Genomic DNA, 21,109 nt, shown 5'->3' with positions numbered 1-21,109 from the left:
TGGTCAAGCTCCTCCCACCAGCAGCAGCAGTGTTTATTGAAGTGTTTCTGTTCTCTGTCCATAGGGAACTTAGTTCCTACTACAAAAATAGTGCAGGAACTCCGTTTCCATGCGTTCCCACCCGACTTGACCCCTGGCTGTAAGAATAAGTGCCATTCATTATAAATTGTGTCCTGTGAGTATGTTACTATGTATCATGCACATAATGTCACCTCAGGATATCTGTAGGTATAAGTGCCATTCAGTATAAGCTGTGCCCTGTGAGTATTTTACTGTGAATCATGCACATAATGTCACGTCAGGATATCTGTAGGTATAAGTGCCATTCAGTATAAGCTGTGCCCTGTGAGTATGTTACTGTGTGTCATGCACATAATGTCACCTCAGGATATCTGTAGGTATAAGTGCCATTCAGTATAAGCTGTGCCCTGTGAGTATGTTACTGTGTCATGCACATAATGTCACCTCAGGATAGCTGTAGGTATAAGTGCCATTCAGTATAAGCTGTGCCCTGTGAGTATGTTACTGTGTGTCATGCACATAATGTCACCTCAGGATAGCTGTAGGTATAAGTGCCATTCAGTATAAGCTGTGCCCTGTGAGTATGTTACTGTGTATCATGCACATAATGTCACCTCAGGATATCTGTAGGTATAAGTGCCATTCAGTATAAGCTGTGCCCTGTGAGTATGTTACTGTGTGTCATGCACATAATGTTACCTCAGGATAGCTGTAGGTATAAGTGCCATTCAGTATAAGCTGTGCCCTGTGAGTATGTTACTGTCTGTCATGCACATAATGTCACCTCAGGATATATGTAGGTATAAGTTTTATTCAGTATAAGCTGTGCCCTGTGAGTATGTTACTATATGTCTCATGCACATAATGTCACCTCAGGATATCTGTAGGTATAAGTGCCATTCAGTATAAGCTGTGCCCTGTGAGTATGTTACTATTTGTCATGCACATAATGTCACCTCAGGATATCTGTAGGTATAAGTGCCATTCAGTATAAGCTGTGCCCTGTGAGTATGTTACTGTGTATCATGCACATAATGTCACCTCAGGATATCTGTAGGTATAAGTGCCATTCAGTATAAGCTGTGCCCTGTGAGTATGTTACTATTTGTCATGCACATAATGTCACCTCAGGATATCTGTAGGTATAAGTGCCATTCAGTATAAGCTGTGCCCTGTGAGTATGTTACTATTTGTCATGCACATAATGTCACCTCAGGAAATCTGTAGGTATAAGTGCCATTCAGTATAAGCTGTGCCCTGTGAGTATGTTACTATTTGTCATGCACATAATGTCACCTCAGGATAGCTGTAGGTATAAGTGCCATTCAGTATAAGCTGTGCCCTGTGAGTATGTCACTATATGTGTCATGCACATATTGTCACCTCAGGATATCTGTAGGTATAAGTGCCATTCAGTATAAACTGTGCCCTGTGAGTATGTCACTATATGTGTCATGCACATGTCACCTCAGGATATCTGTAGGTATAAGTGCCATTCAGTATAAGCTGTGCCCTGTGAGTATGTCACTATATGTGTCATGCACATATTGTCACCTCAGGATATCTGTAGGTATAAGTGTCATTTAATATAAGTTGTGTCCTGTAACTAGTATGTTACTATTTCATGCACATATAATGTCACCTGAGGCTACCTGTGAGAACTGTGTGTATCACCTGTCAATGACTCCACCCACCATGAACTCTCAACCAATCAGGGAATACTTTTCCTTCTGACTCCCGGAAGCAGTGGCTCCACCCCGGATTGTTATGGTTACTGCCCGGGGCTAGTGCTTGGTTCTGGTGCCCGGGTGCCTGCTGAGCTGAGTCCCGTCCCGGTATGGCTGCCACGGGATATCGGGCTCCTCAGGAGGAAGACAGCGATACAGACGGTAAGTGACACGCTGCAACCACCTGCTGCCGCGGGAGGACTTAGTGACAGTGTGTGAGGCACCGGCATGGGGGCAATGTGTGACAGAGAGTGTGTGAGACACAGGCAGCGGGCCACAGTGTGTGACACAATCATGAGGGGTACAGTGTGTGTGAGACTGTCATGAGGGGGACAATGTGTGTGAGACTGTCATGAGGGGGACAATGTGTGTGAGACTGTCATGAGGGGGACAGTGTGTGTGAGAGACAGTCATGAGGGGGACAGTGCCTGTGAGAGACAGTCATGAGGGGGACAATTTGTGTAAGACAGTCATGAGGGGGACAGTGTGTGTGAGAGACTGTCATGAGGGGGACAGTGCGTGTGAGATACATTCATGAGGGGGACAGTGTGTGTGAGAGACTGTCATGAGGTGGACAGTGTGTGTGAGACTGTCATGAGGTGGACAGTGTGTGTGAGACTGTCATGAGGGGGACAGTGTGTGTGAGACTGTCATGAGGTGGACAGTGTGTGTGAGACTGTCATGAGGTGGACAGTGTGTGTGAGACTGTCATGAGGGGGACAGTGTGTGTGAGACTGACATGAGGTGGACAGTGTGTGTGAGACTGTCATGAGGTGGACAGTGTGTGTGAGACTGTCATGAGGGGGACAGTGTGTGTGAGACTGTCATGAGGGGGACAGTGTGTGTGAGACTGACATGAGGGGGACAGTGTGTGTGAGACTGACATGAGGTGGACAGTGTGTGTGAGACTGACATGAGGGGGACAGTGTGTGTGAGACTGACATGAGGTGGACAGTGTGTGTGAGACTGACATGAGGGGGACAGTGTGTGTGAGAGACTGTTATGAGGGGGGCAATGTGTGTGAGACTGTCATGAGGTGGACAGTGTGTGTGAGACTGTCATGAGGGGGACAGTGTGTGTGAGACTGTCATGAGGGGGACAGTGTGTGTGAGACTGACATGAGGGGGACAGTGTGTGTGAGACTGACATGAGGTGGACAGTGTGTGTGAGAGACAGTCATGAGGGGGACAGTGTGTGTGAGAGACTGACATGAGGGGGACAGTGTGTGTGAGATACATTCATGAGGGGGGCAATGTGTGTGAGACTGTCATGAGGGGGACAGTGTGTGTGAGACTGACATGAGGTGGACAGTGTGTGTGAGACTGACATGAGGGGGACAGTGTGTGTGTGAGACTGTCATGAGGTGGACAGTGTGTGTGAGAGACTGTGATGAGGGGGGACAGTGTGTGTGTGAGACTGTCATGAGGTGGACAGTGTGTGTGAGACTGTCATGAGGTGGACAGTGTGTGTGAGACTGTCATGAGGTGGACAGTGTGTGTGAGACACAGTCATGAGGGGGACAGTGTGTGGGAGACACTGTCATGAGGTGGACAGTGTGTGTGAGACTGTCATGAGGGGGACAGTGTGTGTGAGAGACTGACATGAGGGGGACAGTGTGTGTGAGACTGTCATGAGGGGGACAGTGCGTGTGAGATACATTCATGAGGGGGGCAATGTGTGTGAGACTGTCATGAGGGGGACAGTGTGTGTGAGAGACTGACATGAGGGGGACAGTGTGTGTGAGAGACTGTCATGAGGGGGACAGTGCCTGTGAGATACATTCATGAGGGGGGCAATGTGTGTGAGACTGTCATGAGGGGGACAGTGTGTGTGAGACTGTCATGAGGGGGACAGTGTGTGTGAGACTGTCATGAGGGGGCCAGTGTGTGTGAGAGACTGTGATGAGGGGGACAGTGTGTGTGAGACTGTCATGAGGGGGACAGTGTGTGTGAGAGACTGACATGAGGGGGACAGTGTGTGTGAGACTGTCATGAGGGGGACAGTGCGTGTGAGATACATTCATGAGGGGGGCAATGTGTGTGAGACTGTCATGAGGGGGACAGTGTGTGTGAGAGACTGACATGAGGGGGACAGTGTGTGTGAGAGACTGTCATGAGGGGGACAGTGCGTGTGAGATACATTCATGAGGGGGGCAATGTGTGTGAGACTGTCATGAGGTGGACAGTGTGTGTGAGACTGTCATGAGGTGGACAGTGTGTGTGAGACTGTCATGAGGGGGACAGTGTGTGTGAGACTGTCATGAGGTGGACAGTGTGTGTGAGACTGTCATGAGGTGGACAGTGTGTGTGAGACTGTCATGAGGGGGACAGTGTGTGTGAGACTGACATGAGGTGGACAGTGTGTGTGAGACTGTCATGAGGTGGACAGTGTGTGTGAGACTGTCATGAGGGGGACAGTGTGTGTGAGACTGTCATGAGGGGGACAGTGTGTGTGAGACTGACATGAGGGGGACAGTGTGTGTGAGACTGACATGAGGTGGACAGTGTGTGTGAGACTGACATGAGGGGGACAGTGTGTGTGAGACTGACATGAGGTGGACAGTGTGTGTGAGACTGACATGAGGGGGACAGTGTGTGTGAGAGACTGTTATGAGGGGGGCAATGTGTGTGAGACTGTCATGAGGTGGACAGTGTGTGTGAGACTGTCATGAGGGGGACAGTGTGTGTGAGACTGTCATGAGGGGGACAGTGTGTGTGAGACTGACATGAGGGGGACAGTGTGTGTGAGACTGACATGAGGTGGACAGTGTGTGTGAGAGACAGTCATGAGGGGGACAGTGTGTGTGAGAGACTGACATGAGGGGGACAGTGTGTGTGAGATACATTCATGAGGGGGGCAATGTGTGTGAGACTGTCATGAGGGGGACAGTGTGTGTGAGACTGACATGAGGTGGACAGTGTGTGTGAGACTGACATGAGGGGGACAGTGTGTGTGTGAGACTGTCATGAGGTGGACAGTGTGTGTGAGAGACTGTGATGAGGGGGACAGTGTGTGTGTGAGACTGTCATGAGGTGGACAGTGTGTGTGAGACTGTCATGAGGTGGACAGTGTGTGTGAGACTGTCATGAGGTGGACAGTGTGTGTGAGACACAGTCATGAGGGGGACAGTGTGTGGGAGACACTGTCATGAGGTGGACAGTGTGTGTGAGACTGTCATGAGGGGGACAGTGTGTGTGAGAGACTGACATGAGGGGGACAGTGTGTGTGAGACTGTCATGAGGGGGACAGTGCGTGTGAGATACATTCATGAGGGGGGCAATGTGTGTGAGACTGTCATGAGGGGGACAGTGTGTGTGAGAGACTGACATGAGGGGGACAGTGTGTGTGAGAGACTGTCATGAGGGGGACAGTGCCTGTGAGATACATTCATGAGGGGGGCAATGTGTGTGAGACTGTCATGAGGGGGACAGTGTGTGTGAGACTGTCATGAGGGGGACAGTGTGTGTGAGACTGTCATGAGGTGGACAGTGTGTGTGAGACTGTCATGAGGTGGACAGTGTGTGTGAGACTGTCATGAGGTGGACAGTGTGTGTGAGACTGTCATGAGGTGGACAGTGTGTGTGAGACTGTCATGAGGTGGACAGTGTGTGTGAGACTGTCATGAGGTGGACAGTGTGTGTGAGACTGTCATGAGGTGGACAGTGTGTGTGAGACTGTCATGAGGTGGACAGTGTGTGTGAGACTGTCATGAGGTGGACAGTGTGTGTGAGACTGTCATGAGGTGGACAGTGTGTGTGTGAGACTGTCATGAGGGGGACATTGTGTGTGAGAGACTGTCATGAGGGGGACAGTGTGTGTGAGAGACTGTGATGAGGGGGACAGTGTGTGTGTGAGACTGTGATGAGGGGGACAGTGTGTGTGAGACTGTGATGAGGGGGACAGTGTGTGTGTGAGACTGTCATGAGGGGGACAGTGTGTGTGTGAGACTGTCATGAGGTGGACAGTGTGTGTGAGAGACTGTGATGAGGGGGACAGTGTGTGTGTGAGACTGTCATGAGGGGGACAGTGTGTGTGTGAGACTGTCATGAGGTGGACAGTGTGTGTGAGAGACTGTGATGAGGGGGACAGTGTGTGTGAGACTGTCATGAGGTGGACAGTGTGTGTGAGACTGTCATGAGGTGGACAGTGTGTGTGAGACTGTCATGAGGTGGACAGTGTGTGTGAGACTGTCAAGAGGGGGACAGTGTGTGTGAGACTGTCATGAGGTGGACAGTGTGTGTGAGACTGTCATGAGGTGGACAGTGTGTGTGAGACTGTCATGAGGTGGACAGTGTGTGTGAGACTGTCATGAGGTGGACAGTGTGTGTGAGACTGTCATGAGGGGGACAGTGTGTGTGAGAGACAGTCATGAGGGGGGCAATGTGTGTGAGACTGTCATGAGGGGGACAGTGTGTGTGTGAGACTGTCATGACGGGGACAGTGTGTGTGTGAGACTGTCATGAGGGGGACAGTGTGTGTGTGTGTGAGACTGACATGAGGGGGGCAGTGTGTGTGTGAGACTGTCATGAGGGGGACAGTGTGTGTGTGTGACTGACATGAGGGGGACAGTGTGTGTGAGACTGTCATGAGGGGGCCAGTGTGTGTGAGAGACTGTGATGAGGGGGACAGTGTGTGTGAGACTGTCATGAGGTGGACAGTGTGTGTGAGACTGTCATGAGGGGGACAGTGTGTGTGTGAAACTGTCATGAGGGGGACAGTGTGTGTGTGAGACTGTCATGAGGGGGACAGTGTGTGTGTGAGACTGTCATGAGGGGGACAGTGTGTGTGTGAGACTGTCATGAGGGGGACAGTGTGTGTATGAGACTGTCATGAGGGGGACAGTGTGTGTGTGAGACTGTCATGAGGGGGACAGTGTGTGTGTGTGTGAGACTGACATGAGGGGGACAGTGTGTGTGTGAGACTGACATGAGGGGGACAGAGTGTGTGTGAGACTGTCATGAGGGGGACAGTGTGTGTGTGAGACTGTCATGAGGGGGACAGTGTGTGTGTGAGACTGTCATGAGGGGGACAGTGTGTGTGTGTGAGACTGTCATGAGGGGGACAGTGTGTGTGTGTGTGAGACTGTCATGAGGGGGACAGTGTGTGTGTGTGTGAGACTGTCATGAGGGGGACAGTGTGTGTGTGTGTGAGACTGTCATGAGGGGGACAGTGTGTGTGTGAGACTGTCATGAGGGGGACAGTGCGTGTGTGAGACTGTCATGAGGGGGAAAGTGCGTGTGAGACACAGTCATGAGGGGGAAAGTGCGTGTGAGACACAGTCATGAGGGGGACAGTGCGTGTGAGACACAGTCATGAGGGGGACAGTGCGTGTGAGACACAGTCATGAGGGGGACAGTGTGTGTGAGACACAGTCATAAGGGGGACAGTAACTTATGTCCCATCTAACTTGTTATTAACTCCTAAGCTGACAACTTTAAAACATATTAGTTTGTTTGTAGTGTCACCAGTGAAAGACATTTACTGTAATATACATTTCTCATTCTTTTTATTCACGTTTATTTTTTATAACATATTCTTCTTACCTATTGCGTTTAATAGACTGTAAAGTCAAAATTAAACTTTCATGATTAAGACAGAGCATCTCATGGTATCCTTTATTGAAACACATACCCAGGTAGGCTCAGGAGTAGCAGTCCGCTACTGGGAGATAGCTTCTGATTGGGGACAGCACATATATGCCTCTTGTCATTGGCTCACCAAATGTGCTCAGCTAGCTTTCAGTAGCGCATTGGTATTACTTCAACAAAGGATGCCAAAAGAATGAAAATTTTTTGGGGTCATGTCACTTTAATATTTTTTAATGAAGTGACCCAATAGTGTATAAATAATTTCTTACTAATATATGTGTTAGCAATAATATCTATCTATCTATCTATCTATCTATCTATCTATCTATCTATGTATCCTGCTAAAAAAAACAAAAACACAAAGTACCTCAAGTAGTCACTAAACTAACTGAAATAACAGCTAATAGAGGGACTTTGCAGTCACTTTTGAATATGCGTAGTATATATCAGTAATTAGGTACCTCACTGCAAGTGATCAGAATAAAGAATAAATATTTAAAATGTCTTTTTGTTAGCAAAATTTGCATTGTTTTGCAATACAGGGACATATACTTTAAAGCTTCTTGAGTAAGTTTATCTCGTTTGCAGTGGTAAATCAGGGGCAGGTATAAATGAGATCTTGCGCTGATCAAGCAGTCACTGTGTAGCAAGTTGCCAGTCAACTTGCTAGTGCCAACTAATATATATTAGTTTAGTTATATTAGTGGTATTTGTTTTAATGGGATAGAAAGGTAAAAATTGAAATTTGCATTGGTGAATTTCAGTTTTAAATAGAATAATTTTTGCAATATTCTTCCATTACCAAAAATGCTTCTATTAAAAGTTATTGAAGTTTTTTTTAGCGGCGTAGGCACATATGCTGTAAGGAGCTGCGCACCAGTATTTAGTTGAAATGGTTTTTATTGAACAGCATATATATAGTACAACACATCTTTTACAATTTCCATTACGACCTTCCCCCTCCCTTCTCTAGCAATAAGAGTCTTTTGAGTTCAGAGTTCATCACCTCAGTTGTGATTTAAGAGGCCTAGTCCAGCGGGCTAGCAGACTCTATCTTTACACCTTGAACTTTGATTAATATGGATCAGGAAGTTATCACTTGCAGTGTGTGTTACATCTCATCTTTGAGATTGATTGAGAATAGAGGATGTGTCTGTAGAACTGTTGGAATGGTTCAGATTTCCCTGAGCATTCTTTTCCTCTATTTAGTGTAGCTGCATTTTTATAAAACTCATATAACACCCAATAAAACTCTCCCATCCCCCCTCCCCCTTTAAACTTAAACCTAAACAAAAACTTGCCTGTCTTCATTTTGATCCTGTCGCCGATCCAGGGAGAGAGCCCCTTTCAACCTAGATTTAAAAATGTCATATGGTGTCACCCCCTGTCCTTCGTCTCCCCATGTATACCCAAGCCTTCAATTGCCCATATTGATGCATTCCCTTTCCTAAATGATAGTTAATGGCCACTTAGTATCCAATAGTTCCATATCTTAAGATGTTGTTCATGGTTAGCTTGAATAAATGATGCCGACTCAGATAATCTATATGTAACCTTAATTTTCTCCATTACCTCCCCCCACGAGGGTATCCCCGTTTTCCAATATCGAGCTACACTTATCCTGGTGGCTGTGCAAAGTATGCGTATGAATGTGTTTGTTGCTGAATTGAATGGTTTCACTCGTTCATTTAATAGAGCTTGATTCATTGTTAAAGTAATATCTTCGGAGAGCACCTCGCTCAGTAGCCTAGATAGATTAGTCCATATTTGTTGTATCTGTGGGCAATCCCACCACATATGACTATATGTGCCTAATTCCTTGCATCCCCTGTAGCAATCCTTACTTCTATGTTGAGTATAGTGTGACGTGATAACCGGGGTTAAATACCACCTGAATACTGTTTTTATGCAGTTTTCCCTAAAGTCTGCACTAATCATACCCTTTCCTGAGTTATATAATGTCTCTTCCCATTCTTCCCTTGAGCGTACAGTGTTAGTGTCTCGTTCCCATTTGGCCATCAAAGGAGATTTTGAAATAGACTTGGTTGTTTGCAGTGTGAGATAGATAGTAGAAATTAGTTTTTTATGTCTGGAGTCAGTGCTGCATAGCTTTTCAATTGTAGTCAGGTTTTTCCTCTCTATTTGAGGCAATACCTTAGTGATCGCTGACGCTATTTGCAAGTACAAAAACCAATGCAATTTATCTGGTAGTATTTTTTCTTGTATCTGTTGATGTGTAGCTATTTTACCTTTGTGGAGAAAGTCCGCCACCCTGTAGAGCCCTTTATTCACCCATTTCCCTATTTGTCTATGGAAGTCTTGGCATATCAATGTCCTTAACGGTCTTTTTAGTGAGTCTGTTGGGAGCAGCCCCAATTTAGTGTTTAGTGAATACCACAATGACAACATTTCTTCTATAGTTTTTGGAGTGTTTGGCCTTTTCTGTTTATGCTTCTCTCTGTCCCATAATATATCATCTGGGTGTTCGTAGCCCATCATCAGGGCCTCAATCTTAACCCATGTCATAGTGTTATTTTTTTGCCCCAGCAGTGTAGTTTGCGCCAATCTTGCTGAATAGTAGTAATTAGTCAAATTTGGAACTCCAACTCCCCCAAGTTGTCTGTGTTGCATTAATACCTGTGAGGGTATTCTAGCTTTCTTGTTCCCTCTGAGAAAGCCAACCAAATCTGTCTGGAGTTTATTGAGTTCTGGTAAGGGGATTTTAATTGGCAGAGCCCTGAAGAGATATAATAGTCTTGGGAGGATATTCATTTTAATCGCTGTCAGTCGGCCGTACCATGAGAAACCTCCTCCCCTCCAATTTTTAATCTCTTTCCTAATACCCTTGTACAAAGGGACATAGTTCAGTTTATATAGTTGTGTATAGTCGTTAGAGATCTTAACTCCTAGGTATTTAATTGCCTCTTTGGCCCATATAAGTGAGAAATTGGTTTCAATTAGTTTTTTTGTGTGAGTTGGGAGGGCGATGGGTAATGCTTCACACTTGTCTTGGTTAATTTTGTACCCAGAAACAGTGGAATATTCTTGTATAATTTGATATAGATGTGGTAGGGATATTAGTGGTTTTGTGAGAGTGAGGAGAACGTCGTCTGCAAATAGTGAGATTTTGAATTCCTCCCCCCCTATTAGGATCCCATGTATTTCTGTAGCTAGGCGAATCCTTGCTGCTAGAGGTTCAATGCAAATTGCAAACAGGAGTGGCGACAGGGGACAGCCCTGCCTTGTGCCGTTTCTAATGTCTATCCTTTTAGATTGATAGCCCGCTGCTCTTATGTGTGCTGTGGGAAATGAGTATATACTTTTTAGAGCTTTAACAAAGGGTCCCTCAAATCCCATCTTGGCCATGACCTCTAGCATGTAGTCCCAATCTATTCTATCGAACGCCTTCTCCGCATCCAGCGATAGAAGCAGAGAAGGCGTCCGTGTTTTGTTTAAATAGTCAATCAGGGATATTGTGCGTCTAATATTGTCTGGGGCCTCTCGATCTAAAATAAACCCCACCTGGTCCGGATGAATTAGGGCTGGTAAATGTGTCTTAAGTCTGTTTGCCAAGATTTTAGTAAAAATCTTTATATCTTGATTAATCAAGGATATTGGTCTGTAGCTTTGGCATACTTTTGGGTTGCGACCTGGTTTGGGTATGACGATTATTTTAGCTTGTAAAATCTCTTTCGGGATTTCTTTTCCTTGTAGTATGTCGTTACAGAATTTAACTAAGTGGGGAGTTAGACTTGATTTAAAGAGTTTATAGTATTCCCCCGGGAATCCATCCGGACCAGCCGCCTTCCCTGGCTTAAGTTCCTTGATCGCTGTCAGGACCTCCCTAGCTGACACCTCTCCGTTTAGTGCATCATTAACTGTAGTATCTATTTGTGTGAGTTTGGAGTTGTCTAAAAAGGTATGTACCAGTTGTCTTTTCCGATCACTTTGGTCTGTTTTTTTCCCATCATATAGGTGGGCATAATATGTAGCAAATTCATCCGCTATCTCTTGTGGATTTGAGGTGTATGTGCCATCATTCCTCTGTATAGTTGGAATGGAGAAAGATTTAGTTTGTTCCCTGAGTTTATGTGCTAAAAATTTATCCGGTTTGTTGGAGTATAGAAAATAAAATGCTTTCAGCCTATGGGCTGCTCTAATAGACATCCTATTTAAGATCGTTGCTAATTCTAGTCTCTTAGCTTGTAATTCTTGGAATGTTGTATTTGATAATTGTTGTTGGTGCAGTTTAGTGAGGGCGTTTATCTGAGTCTGTAAGGAGTCAATTTGAGTCCTATTAGTTTTGGATATGATCGCTTTTTCTTTTATTAGTAACCCCCTTAAGTAGGGTTTGTGTGCCGCCCATGTATAGAGTGAGTTAGCTGTGGTACCCATATTCAGAGTCCAATATTCGTTTAAAGCTTGCGTGGTGGAGTCTAGTATGCCTGGTTTCTGTATTACGCTAGGATCATAACTCCATGATCTTGCTGAGCTAATGTGAAATGTATCTTTAATTGTCACCTGAACAATGGAGTGGTCAGACCACGCACACGCATGTATAGTGGATGATACCAAGTCTGGGATCCATATTTGGCTTAAGTAAACATAGTCCAATTTTGAGTATTTCTTATGTACATGTGAGTAGTAGGTGTAATCTAGTGTCTTCCCGTATAGGGTGTCCCATGAGTCCATAATGTTCTGTGAGAGAAAGACTTCTTTAATTTTTTTAACTATGGAGTTGTGCCTCATCTGCTTTTGAGTTAGTTTAGAGTTATTTTGTGGTTGGTGTGCATATATTTCAACATTGAAATCCCCTCCTAATATTATCCTATCTTGTGACCATTGTGTCAATAGGTATGAAATGTGGGAGAAGAATGAAATTTGTGTTTCGTTGGGTGCATATATATTGCATAGAGTAATATGTTTGTCTCTAAGCCTCCCTCTCACTATTAGGTATCTCCCGTCAGGGTCGCTAGTCATTTCCTCCATTACAAACCCTAGGGATCTATGTATTAGAATCGACACCCCTCTCTTTTTTTTGTCTGTAGTTGAATGGTAATGTTGTGTAAAACACTTTGTCCAGTATTTAGGGATCACATCTTTAGTGAAATGGGTCTCTTGCAAAAATATTATGTTAGCTCTAAGTCGCAAGTATTGAGTCAATGCAGTCCTTCTTTTATGGTCTGTGTTGAGGCCCCTCACATTGTGTGAAATTAAATGTATGTCACCCGTCATTTACTTACAGTTTGGTGTCGGGGGCTCTCCCCTCTGGATCCGCCACCTCATTGATCTTTTCCTTTCTCTCTTAGGGCTGATAGCTATGTCACCTTTCATTCTCTTTATCCCCTCCTTGAGTTTCACATGTACCTCGGATAAATGACATAGACAATCAAAAGCGAGCTTGCTCACAGGTAGGATACATATTAGTCTTGGTTCAGCATTTCCTGCATCTTTTTTAAAGACAGTACAATTAATATAAAACAAGTTTCTTTCACAGTTTCTAACTACATGTAAAAGAAAAACCATAAAAATGAAAACAAGAACTCCTCCTTCCGCCTCTTCTCCCCCTCTCCCTATAGAAATTATAATGTTAATACATTAGTTTCCCACTGCTGTTAGAAAGTCTATGGGCATAGTTAGCATTCGTCTCTAATTCAGATAAACCATATCTTGAATCTCATTTAATTTGTTTTTGATAGGCCTGATCTGACCAGGCAAATAGTTACCCATTTGAGTATCTTAAAGATCAATTTGGCTTGTCATCTATTACTTCTTGGATTCGTGAACTCTCATGTTTGTGTTTTGTATCAGAGCGTCATGTCTTAGCTTTTTTCTTTGCAACCCTTGTCCATTTTTGTCTTTGCGACTGGTTCAAACCAGTGGATGGCTGTGGTCTGTCTTCTGTCTGCTCTGTTTGTGGTAGTTCAGGAGTTTCCAAATTGAGTTTATTACAAATCATTGGTATCTCTGATGGTTCTCTGAGGTTCAATGCTTTACCATTGTGTGCGATGTGTAGGTTAAAAGGGAACCCCCATCTATATCTGATCTGGTGTTTCCTTAATAGTGATGTAAGAGGTCTTAGATAGCTTCTTCGCTGCAGTGTCTTGAGACATAGATCTTGGTAGAATTGGATCACCGATCCTTGAAATTTGAATGTGGGGTTCTTCCGTGCTGCTGTCAGGACTTCTTCTTTTTCTGGAAATCTAGTGAATTTAACTACTACATCTCTTGGTGGAGCTTCTCCCTTTGGTTTGGCTCGTAGTGCTCTGTGTGCTCTTTCCAGTTGGAATTTTCCCTCCTCTGTGTCACCTGTAATAGCTTGAAAGAGCTGGAATAGATAGATATTTAGTTCCTCTGTTGAGATAGATTCTGGGATTCCTTTTAAACGCAGATTGCATCTGCGGCTTCTGTTTTCAAGATCTTCTAATTTGTCCTGTAAATCGTTGATCTCTTGCTGTTGTGCAGATATCTGTTGGGTAACATTAGTAAGATCCTCTGTTACTGAGGTTTCAGCTTCTTCTAGGGCCATTACTCTAGAACCCAGTTCTGTGACATCTTGTTTTATTTCAGTTAAACTGCTAGTTACTGTATTCTGGAATGCATCAAATTTATCCCAAAGTTTCTCAAAGTTTTTATTAATGTCTTTTTTAGAGACAAGGGTTCTCAGGTCTGCTTTTGTTACAGGGATAGAGTCATCTTCTTGCATCTGTGAATCTGAATCAGAGTCTATATCTTCCTCTGCAGCATTGACTGTGGATTCTAACATTTTCTCTTTATGAGGTTTAAAGAACAAGGCAGCTGCTGGTGTTTTAGTTCCCTGAGAGGATTTAGTTTGTTTTCTGGCTGTCATAGTAGCTGTGAGTGTTCAAAACCACGCAAGCATAGGTTATTTCATAGAAAATATCGATTTATACATAACCATTCAATCTTGTATAGTCCCTTATTATTGAGGATAAATGCGTGGAGTGATTAGACTTCTTCTACCAGAATATAAGTGATCTTGTTAACAGTTATTGCAGACAATAACAAAAAGAAAAAAATCCCCATACATTCATATTGCTTTGCAGCTGCTGTCAGTCATTATATTTCCCTCTTTGTTTTGCTGTTATTTTCATCATAGCCCTGAGTTAGCAGCATCGTCTCCTTCTAATGTTGGTGTGATGCTTTGGGTTGGGTGATTTTTATTAATTTATATGTTCAGTCACAGCAACACAATAAATCAAAATAATATCCCCTATTTTTGATCGCTTTATCAGGAGTGCATCAGAGCATTTGCAGCTTATTCATTTAGCCGACATATTACTCCCCTTTCTGTATCTCGGGCCTTGGTTGTATGTTTATTAAGTTATGTAGAGTGTTGGCCCCATTGTCATGGTCCCTCAAACCTCTGTTTACATCTGAGTGGTTGATAGTATGGCCGGGTGACTTTTCCCCTCTCACCTTACATGTCTCTGCTCGTGTTCGCTCAGCTTGTTCCCTGCATCAGCCTTCCGGTCTGTGTTGAAGGTTTTCTTTGCAGCCTCCCGACTTTTACATTGACCGCTTTCTTTAGTGTCGTTTACTTGGCTGCCAGGTGAGGGTCCGTCACTAAGTACCACTGAATTGTTGAACTCCTATGCGAGTTTCTAGTTGTTTTTCAGGGTCCGTCGGCTCCGTTAGCTGTTAGACCTCGTGGTCAAGATGGCGGATGTCTCCGCATGATCTTCTGTCTATTTACAGATTGCCTCTATGTCTCACTTTCGGAGTCGCTGCCTTCCTTCTCCGATCAATCAGTGTGCCTTCATAAGCTTCCACACTTGTTTGTGGCCAGTTGTTTGCCCTCTGTGGTCATTTATTTAGCAGTGGTTAGCGGAGCTCCTCTAATTCGCCGCCATCTCTGTTGAGCGTCAAGCTCCGCCCCCGCGCACCAGTATTTAAAGGGACAGTGTACGCAAAATAAAAAAATTCTCCACTTTAATTTGTTCATAATGATCAATTTTACCTGCTGGAGTTTATTAAATTATTTACAAATAACTTTTACCTTTTTTATTTTAGCATTATGAAATAGCTGTTTTTGCCTGTGGCATCTCTACCTATTCTGAAAGATTCTGTACTTAAAAGTGATGGTAAACTTTCACTGCCAACTATCAATGGTTGCAGTGATCGTATACAATAACTAAGTTTTATTCAGCAAGTTGGTAATATATTGCCTGCAAACGTTTAAAAGTTATATGTTATAATCCAAATCATACCCTTGCTTTGGCTGCTGGTAGCGTCAGCACTCTTTTTGATTTATTTTCTGACGTTTATTGCCGCATCCAATAAGAGCACTTGCCGATCGCATTTACTATTTCAAAGCTGCTTGTGCGCTAAATTCTACCCGGATGGCCATCCTACTTGCGCATCCATGTGTGAGAATGATGATGCACAGGCCCTCAAAGGTTATGCCTATGCCGCTGAAAAACAGCAGTTACTGTTAATAGGATTTTTGCTAATGGAAGTATATTGCAAAAATGTTTCTATTTAAAGGGACACGCAAGTAAAAATAAAACTTTAGTGATTCAGATAGAGCAGCAATTTTAAACAACTTTGCAATTTACTTCCATTAACAAAATGTGCTCAGTCGTTTTATATTTACACTTTTTGAGTCACCAGCTCCTACTGAGCATGTGCAAGAATTCACAGCATATACGTATATGCATTTGTGATTGGCTGATGCTGTCACATGAAATTTGTCAAAAAAAAAAATCTTCTACTCATTTGAAGGTCAGACTAAGTGCTATTGCATTGTCTTTTTATCATGCGTTTTTTGATTATGCAAACCTACTGTATTTAATGGACCTTTTAAACTTAAAGGGCCATAATACCCAAATGTTTAAACACTTGAAAGTGATGCAGCATAGCTGTAAAAAGCTGATTAGAAAATATCACCTGAACATCTCTATGTAAAAAAGAAAGATATTTTACCTCATAAGTTCCTCAGTAGCCACCTCCCATTGTAAAGGATTTCTAAGCAGCATTTTAGTGTGTCTGTCCTGGGACAACTGAAAGGATGAGCTTCGTGCACTCTCATATTATTTCACCAATCAGGTAAAGGAAGCTTACTATGAAATCTCATGAGAGTCAAGTCAAATCTCATGAGATCACAGTAAAATTCATGACCTCAGCACTGCTGATTGGCTGTTGTTCATTTCTACATTTTTTTTTTTATTTTTGTTTACCTGCAGCTGGGAGCAGCCGAGTATAACTTTTTACACAGAACTTACTCTGCTGAGCTGAGGAAATTGTGAGGTAAAATATCTTCCTTTTTTACATAGAGATGCTCAGGTGATATTTTCCTGTCAGCTTTTTACAGTTATACTGCATCAGTTTCAAGTGATTTAGCATATGAGTATTATGTCCCTTTAAAATGCCACAATGCACATTTCAATTTTCCCCTTTCTCTGCCTTTAACATTCTCTGAAGGATTAGGCTGACTCAGCTCTTTCTGTTGAGCTAAAAGCAAACTATGTGCATGGTGCATGCATGGAGCAGATATGCAGACATTGCAGAGAATAGGAAGCTAAGCACATGGTGTAAGAGAGGAAGACCTTGCTAGTTTACTATTACCCGAACATTGTAGGCAAAAACATGGTTATTATTTAAAACCAAGTATAGTAATTAATCAGTAAGTAATCTTAGTATTTATGTATTTGGGTGCTCTTACTTATAGTACCTATTTACCTTATTAAACATGATTCCATATTAATACTGTATTGACAAACTAAAACCTAATTTACAGGTAATGTTACTAAAAACTCTTTAATGAGCTTTAATGTATCTTTGCACCAAAATATAGGATATTAGATGGAAAGATGAATTAATGGCTCATGATTGCCTTCCCTCTGAATTATTTTACCTATATCATTTAGTTCGTGATGTTCGATATAGGAAGGTGAACTTAGATACACAGAGAACATCTGAACATGTTAAACTGATGCAGTAATGCTAAGTCAGGGGTGGGCAACTATCGGCCTTCCAGATGGTTATGGACTACATCTCCCATGATGCTTTGCCAGCATTATGGCTGAAAGAGCATTATGGGAGATGAAGTCCATAACACATGGAGGGCCGATATTTGCCCACCCCTGTGCTAATTGATCCTTTCCAGTACTGTGTGTCTAAGCCAGGACTTGGCAAGTTTGTTCAAAAGAAGTTAGGAGCTAGCCCAGAAATGTAGGAGCTAGATCATTTCTGCCTACCTTTATAAGTATTATATATATTTATAAATATTCTTTGCCAAAATAAAAAAGTTATAAGGAATATAGCAAAACAAATACTGAATTAGATTGCTAGCTATAATTTACATACTTTGAGCCTCTGCATTTATTTTTTTATATGGTTATTTTCCTACACAAGATTCACCTTCATTGTTTATAAAAAAGAGAGCAGAATTTAAAGGGATACTAAAGTCAAAATTATAAATCACACAATTAAAAAACCCAAAAACTTTCCAATATACTTCCATTATCAAAACATGCACACTCTTTTTTTATATGCACCTGTTCTGAGGCTCCAGCTCCTTTTGAGTATGTGTAAAAGTGCACAGTATAAGCATTTTGTGATTGGCTAATGGCTGTCACTTGATACAGGGGAAGTAAAATTGGATTCACTTTGAAATTTGATAGGAAATATTCTACTGCTCATTTTAAATTGAAAGTGGTGCTATTGCATCATCTTTCTATTGCGTATTTGTCAATTATTCAGTATTTAGTGGACCTTTAACTTGGAATTGGGTCCCCATACAGGATGATCCTGCAGGGAGACAATGAAAGAGAATATCATTTGACTTGGCAGAGGGTCACAGTGCAGACTGTGACATTGCAGGGACCCAGTGGAAACAAAGTATTATTGTGGGTACTCTGAAAAAAAATAGAAAGCCCAGTATTGGGGAGAACATTGTGTATTCTATATACATCTCTTCTCTAGCCACAGGGCATGCTTTTAATTGTAGTTCCTGCAGACTAACGGATATGTGGTAGGCCTCCTGCTATGATTTCAGCCTTGGAATATGGCATTTGGTGACAGGCAATATGGTAGTACTAGTAGACTTAGATCTTACAAATCCAGGCACAGATTTTATAATGGCCTGGCACCTGGGATTGTCAAGCCCTGGCTTAAAGGGACAATATACACTCATTTTCATATAACTGCATGTAATAGACACTATTATAAAGAATAAGATGCACAGATACTGTTATGAAAATCCAGTATAAAACTGTTTAAAAACTTACTTAGAAGCTCTCAGTTTAGCTCTGTTGAAAAGGTAGCTGGAAAGCCCACTACAAGTGGGAAATAAGACCCTCCCCCTTCTTTTGCATATGAAAAGGCCCTTTACACAAACAGGAGCAAGCTGGAGTAGGTAACTGATGGTATTCTCATAAAACTTTGGGGCTTGTTTAGAAGTCTGAAAATCAGAGCAATATTATTTAAAAATAAGCAAAACTATACATTTAAAAAAACAAAAAAAAAACACAAAAAACTTTATGGGCTAAATAAATAGATCTAGAAAGCATTTATGCAAAAAAAAAATGAGTGTATAATGTCCCTTTAAGCTATTTCTGGACTTTTAAAACAATAGTCACAATTACATTTGACATAATTTTAATGAATTTATACCTTTTATTCATAGCTCTGGCCAATAGCCACCGAATTTTGTTTTGTTTGTGTCATCATGCCTTTGTGCAGATGGTTGCTCATTGTCATAACGGAAGAATGCCCAAAGCGTTAAACACTTTGAAATGCTAATGGAAAATGATACATTTATATATACAGTGTATATATATTCTGCAATATATTTTCTTTATTTATTTTATCCCCTTTTCCTGTAATTCCATTCTGAAATTGTGAGCTTTTCAGTTCCTGTTGGAAATGGAAGTGCAGAGCACTGTTATATTCTACACAGCCATTGGCTGCACACTCTAGTGACCTATTTATAACTGTCCCTAATTGGCCACAGCAGAGAAGGTAACCTAAGTTTCAACATGGCAGCTCCCATTGTTTTATAGATACTAAAACTTTACACTTGTTTTGTCTCTATTTAAATAACTAATGAACCTTTAAACAAAAAAAAAAAACCCATCTACATGTTGTTCTCTGACTAATCTTTTCTTTGAATGCATCATTCTATCTAACATTTACTTAGTATTTAAAGGGACATAATACTCATATGCTAAATCACTTGAAACTGATGCAGTATAACTGTAAAAAGCTGACAGGAAAATATCACCTGAGCATCTCTATGTAAAAAAGGAAGATATTTTACCTCACAATTTCCTCAGCTCAGCAGAGTAAGTTCTGTGTAAAAAGTTATACCCAGCTGCAGGTAAAAAAATTAAAAGAAATGAACAGCAGCCAATCCGCATCAACAGTGCTGAGGTCATGAACTTTAACTGTGATCTCATGAGATTTGACTTGACTCTCATGAGATTTCATTGTAAACTTCCTTTACCTGATTGGTGAAATAAGATGAGAGTGCACAATGCTCATCCCTTCAGATGTCCCAGGACAGACATAATAATATGCTGCTTAGAAATCCTTTACAATGGGAGGTGGCTACTGAGGAACTTTTGAGGTAAAATATCTTTCTTTTTTACATAGAGATGCTCAGGTGATATTTTCTAGTCAGCTTTTTACAGCTATGCTGCATCACTTTCAAGTGTTTAAACATTTGGGTATTATGGCCCTTTAATGTCCCTTTAAAGTATCTGTGCACATGAGCAGTAATGCGCCATGCTCTCTTCTCTCATGCCAACTTCTTACTGAGGTCTTACTTCCTTAGGGAATAACCTCAGAGAGGCTACCTCTGGCGGTATCACCCCCTATCTTTAAAAACAAAAGGCAGTAGTGAGCTGTTTCAGACGACCTATGTACAATGGATATAATTTAATCCAAATTATGTAAAATATTAAACACACAGTAGAACACAATCATCACTTCATTAGAGTGCTTTGCTCTAAATGTGCTAACTAAAAATGAAATTGTATTTTTGTATCAAGCACACGAGTAATATGAGAGTATAGCTTGCTAGATGAGACTAGTCGTTTAAGGAGAGGGTGACACGATAGACTAAGCAGGAGATTAATGCTGGCTAAACAGTGCATTGTGCACTGTAAGACATTGTGTTATTCAGTTTTACAGTACAGGCATGATAGATTCCCAAACAAAGAGGTTCTTCAAATATAACTTTTGAAGATTGATATGAATGGTAAGCCTGTGGTGCTGTTATAGTCTGGAATTAGCTAGTGAAGTCACTGCTGCAAAACAGCAGTAAAGTGAAGCCAATGGTCCTCACTTTAAAAAAATACCAGAATAAAGTAAAATGCCACCACAAGATAAAATATATGTTTGTGTCATTTTCTATGATGTGCATGGTAAATGGCACCATGGGAGTCATTATTATTTTCTAAATATTTCATGCACATTTTATGGTCACACGTTTTTAGCTTCGAATCCGATTTAATTTTTCCAAAACACCAAGATTTAAGATTTTATAACAAATTTTTCGATAACTGCAATTTAAAAGATAGGATTTATCATTTATCTCTTTGTATTATGCAATTTATGCAGAAAATGAAGGAACAAAATATCTAACTATAAAAATTGTAACTACATTTTAAAATAATACATAATTCTGTTTTAGCAGATGCCTGACATCAACAGCATTAGCAATGACGTTAGCGGTTACTCCCAGGTGATAATTTTTATTACGGGCCAGATGTATTAAAGATTAGGCGGACAGGGTTGTACATCTTC

At 42.0% G+C, this 21,109-nt stretch overlaps 1 protein-coding gene across 2 annotated transcripts in view; it reads left to right on the top strand.

Annotated features, from left to right (window-relative positions):
• The first annotated feature begins 1,772 nt into the window (after positions 1-1,772).
• TMC7 (transmembrane channel like 7) overlaps positions 1,773-21,109 on the top strand; it is a 184,928-nt gene continuing 165,591 nt past the window's right edge. For both annotated transcript variants that reach the window (XM_053694931.1, XM_053694930.1), the window contains exon 1: positions 1,773-1,910. In XM_053694931.1, the coding sequence (XP_053550906.1) occupies positions 1,859-1,910 (52 nt within the window). In that variant the 5' untranslated portion in view covers positions 1,773-1,858. The remainder of the gene's footprint in view (positions 1,911-21,109) is intronic.

Source organism: Bombina bombina, chromosome 11, assembly GCF_027579735.1.
Source record: "Bombina bombina isolate aBomBom1 chromosome 11, aBomBom1.pri, whole genome shotgun sequence".
Taxonomy (NCBI): Eukaryota; Metazoa; Chordata; class Amphibia; order Anura; family Bombinatoridae; genus Bombina; species Bombina bombina.
This window is presented reverse-complemented; position numbering and strand designations above follow the sequence as displayed.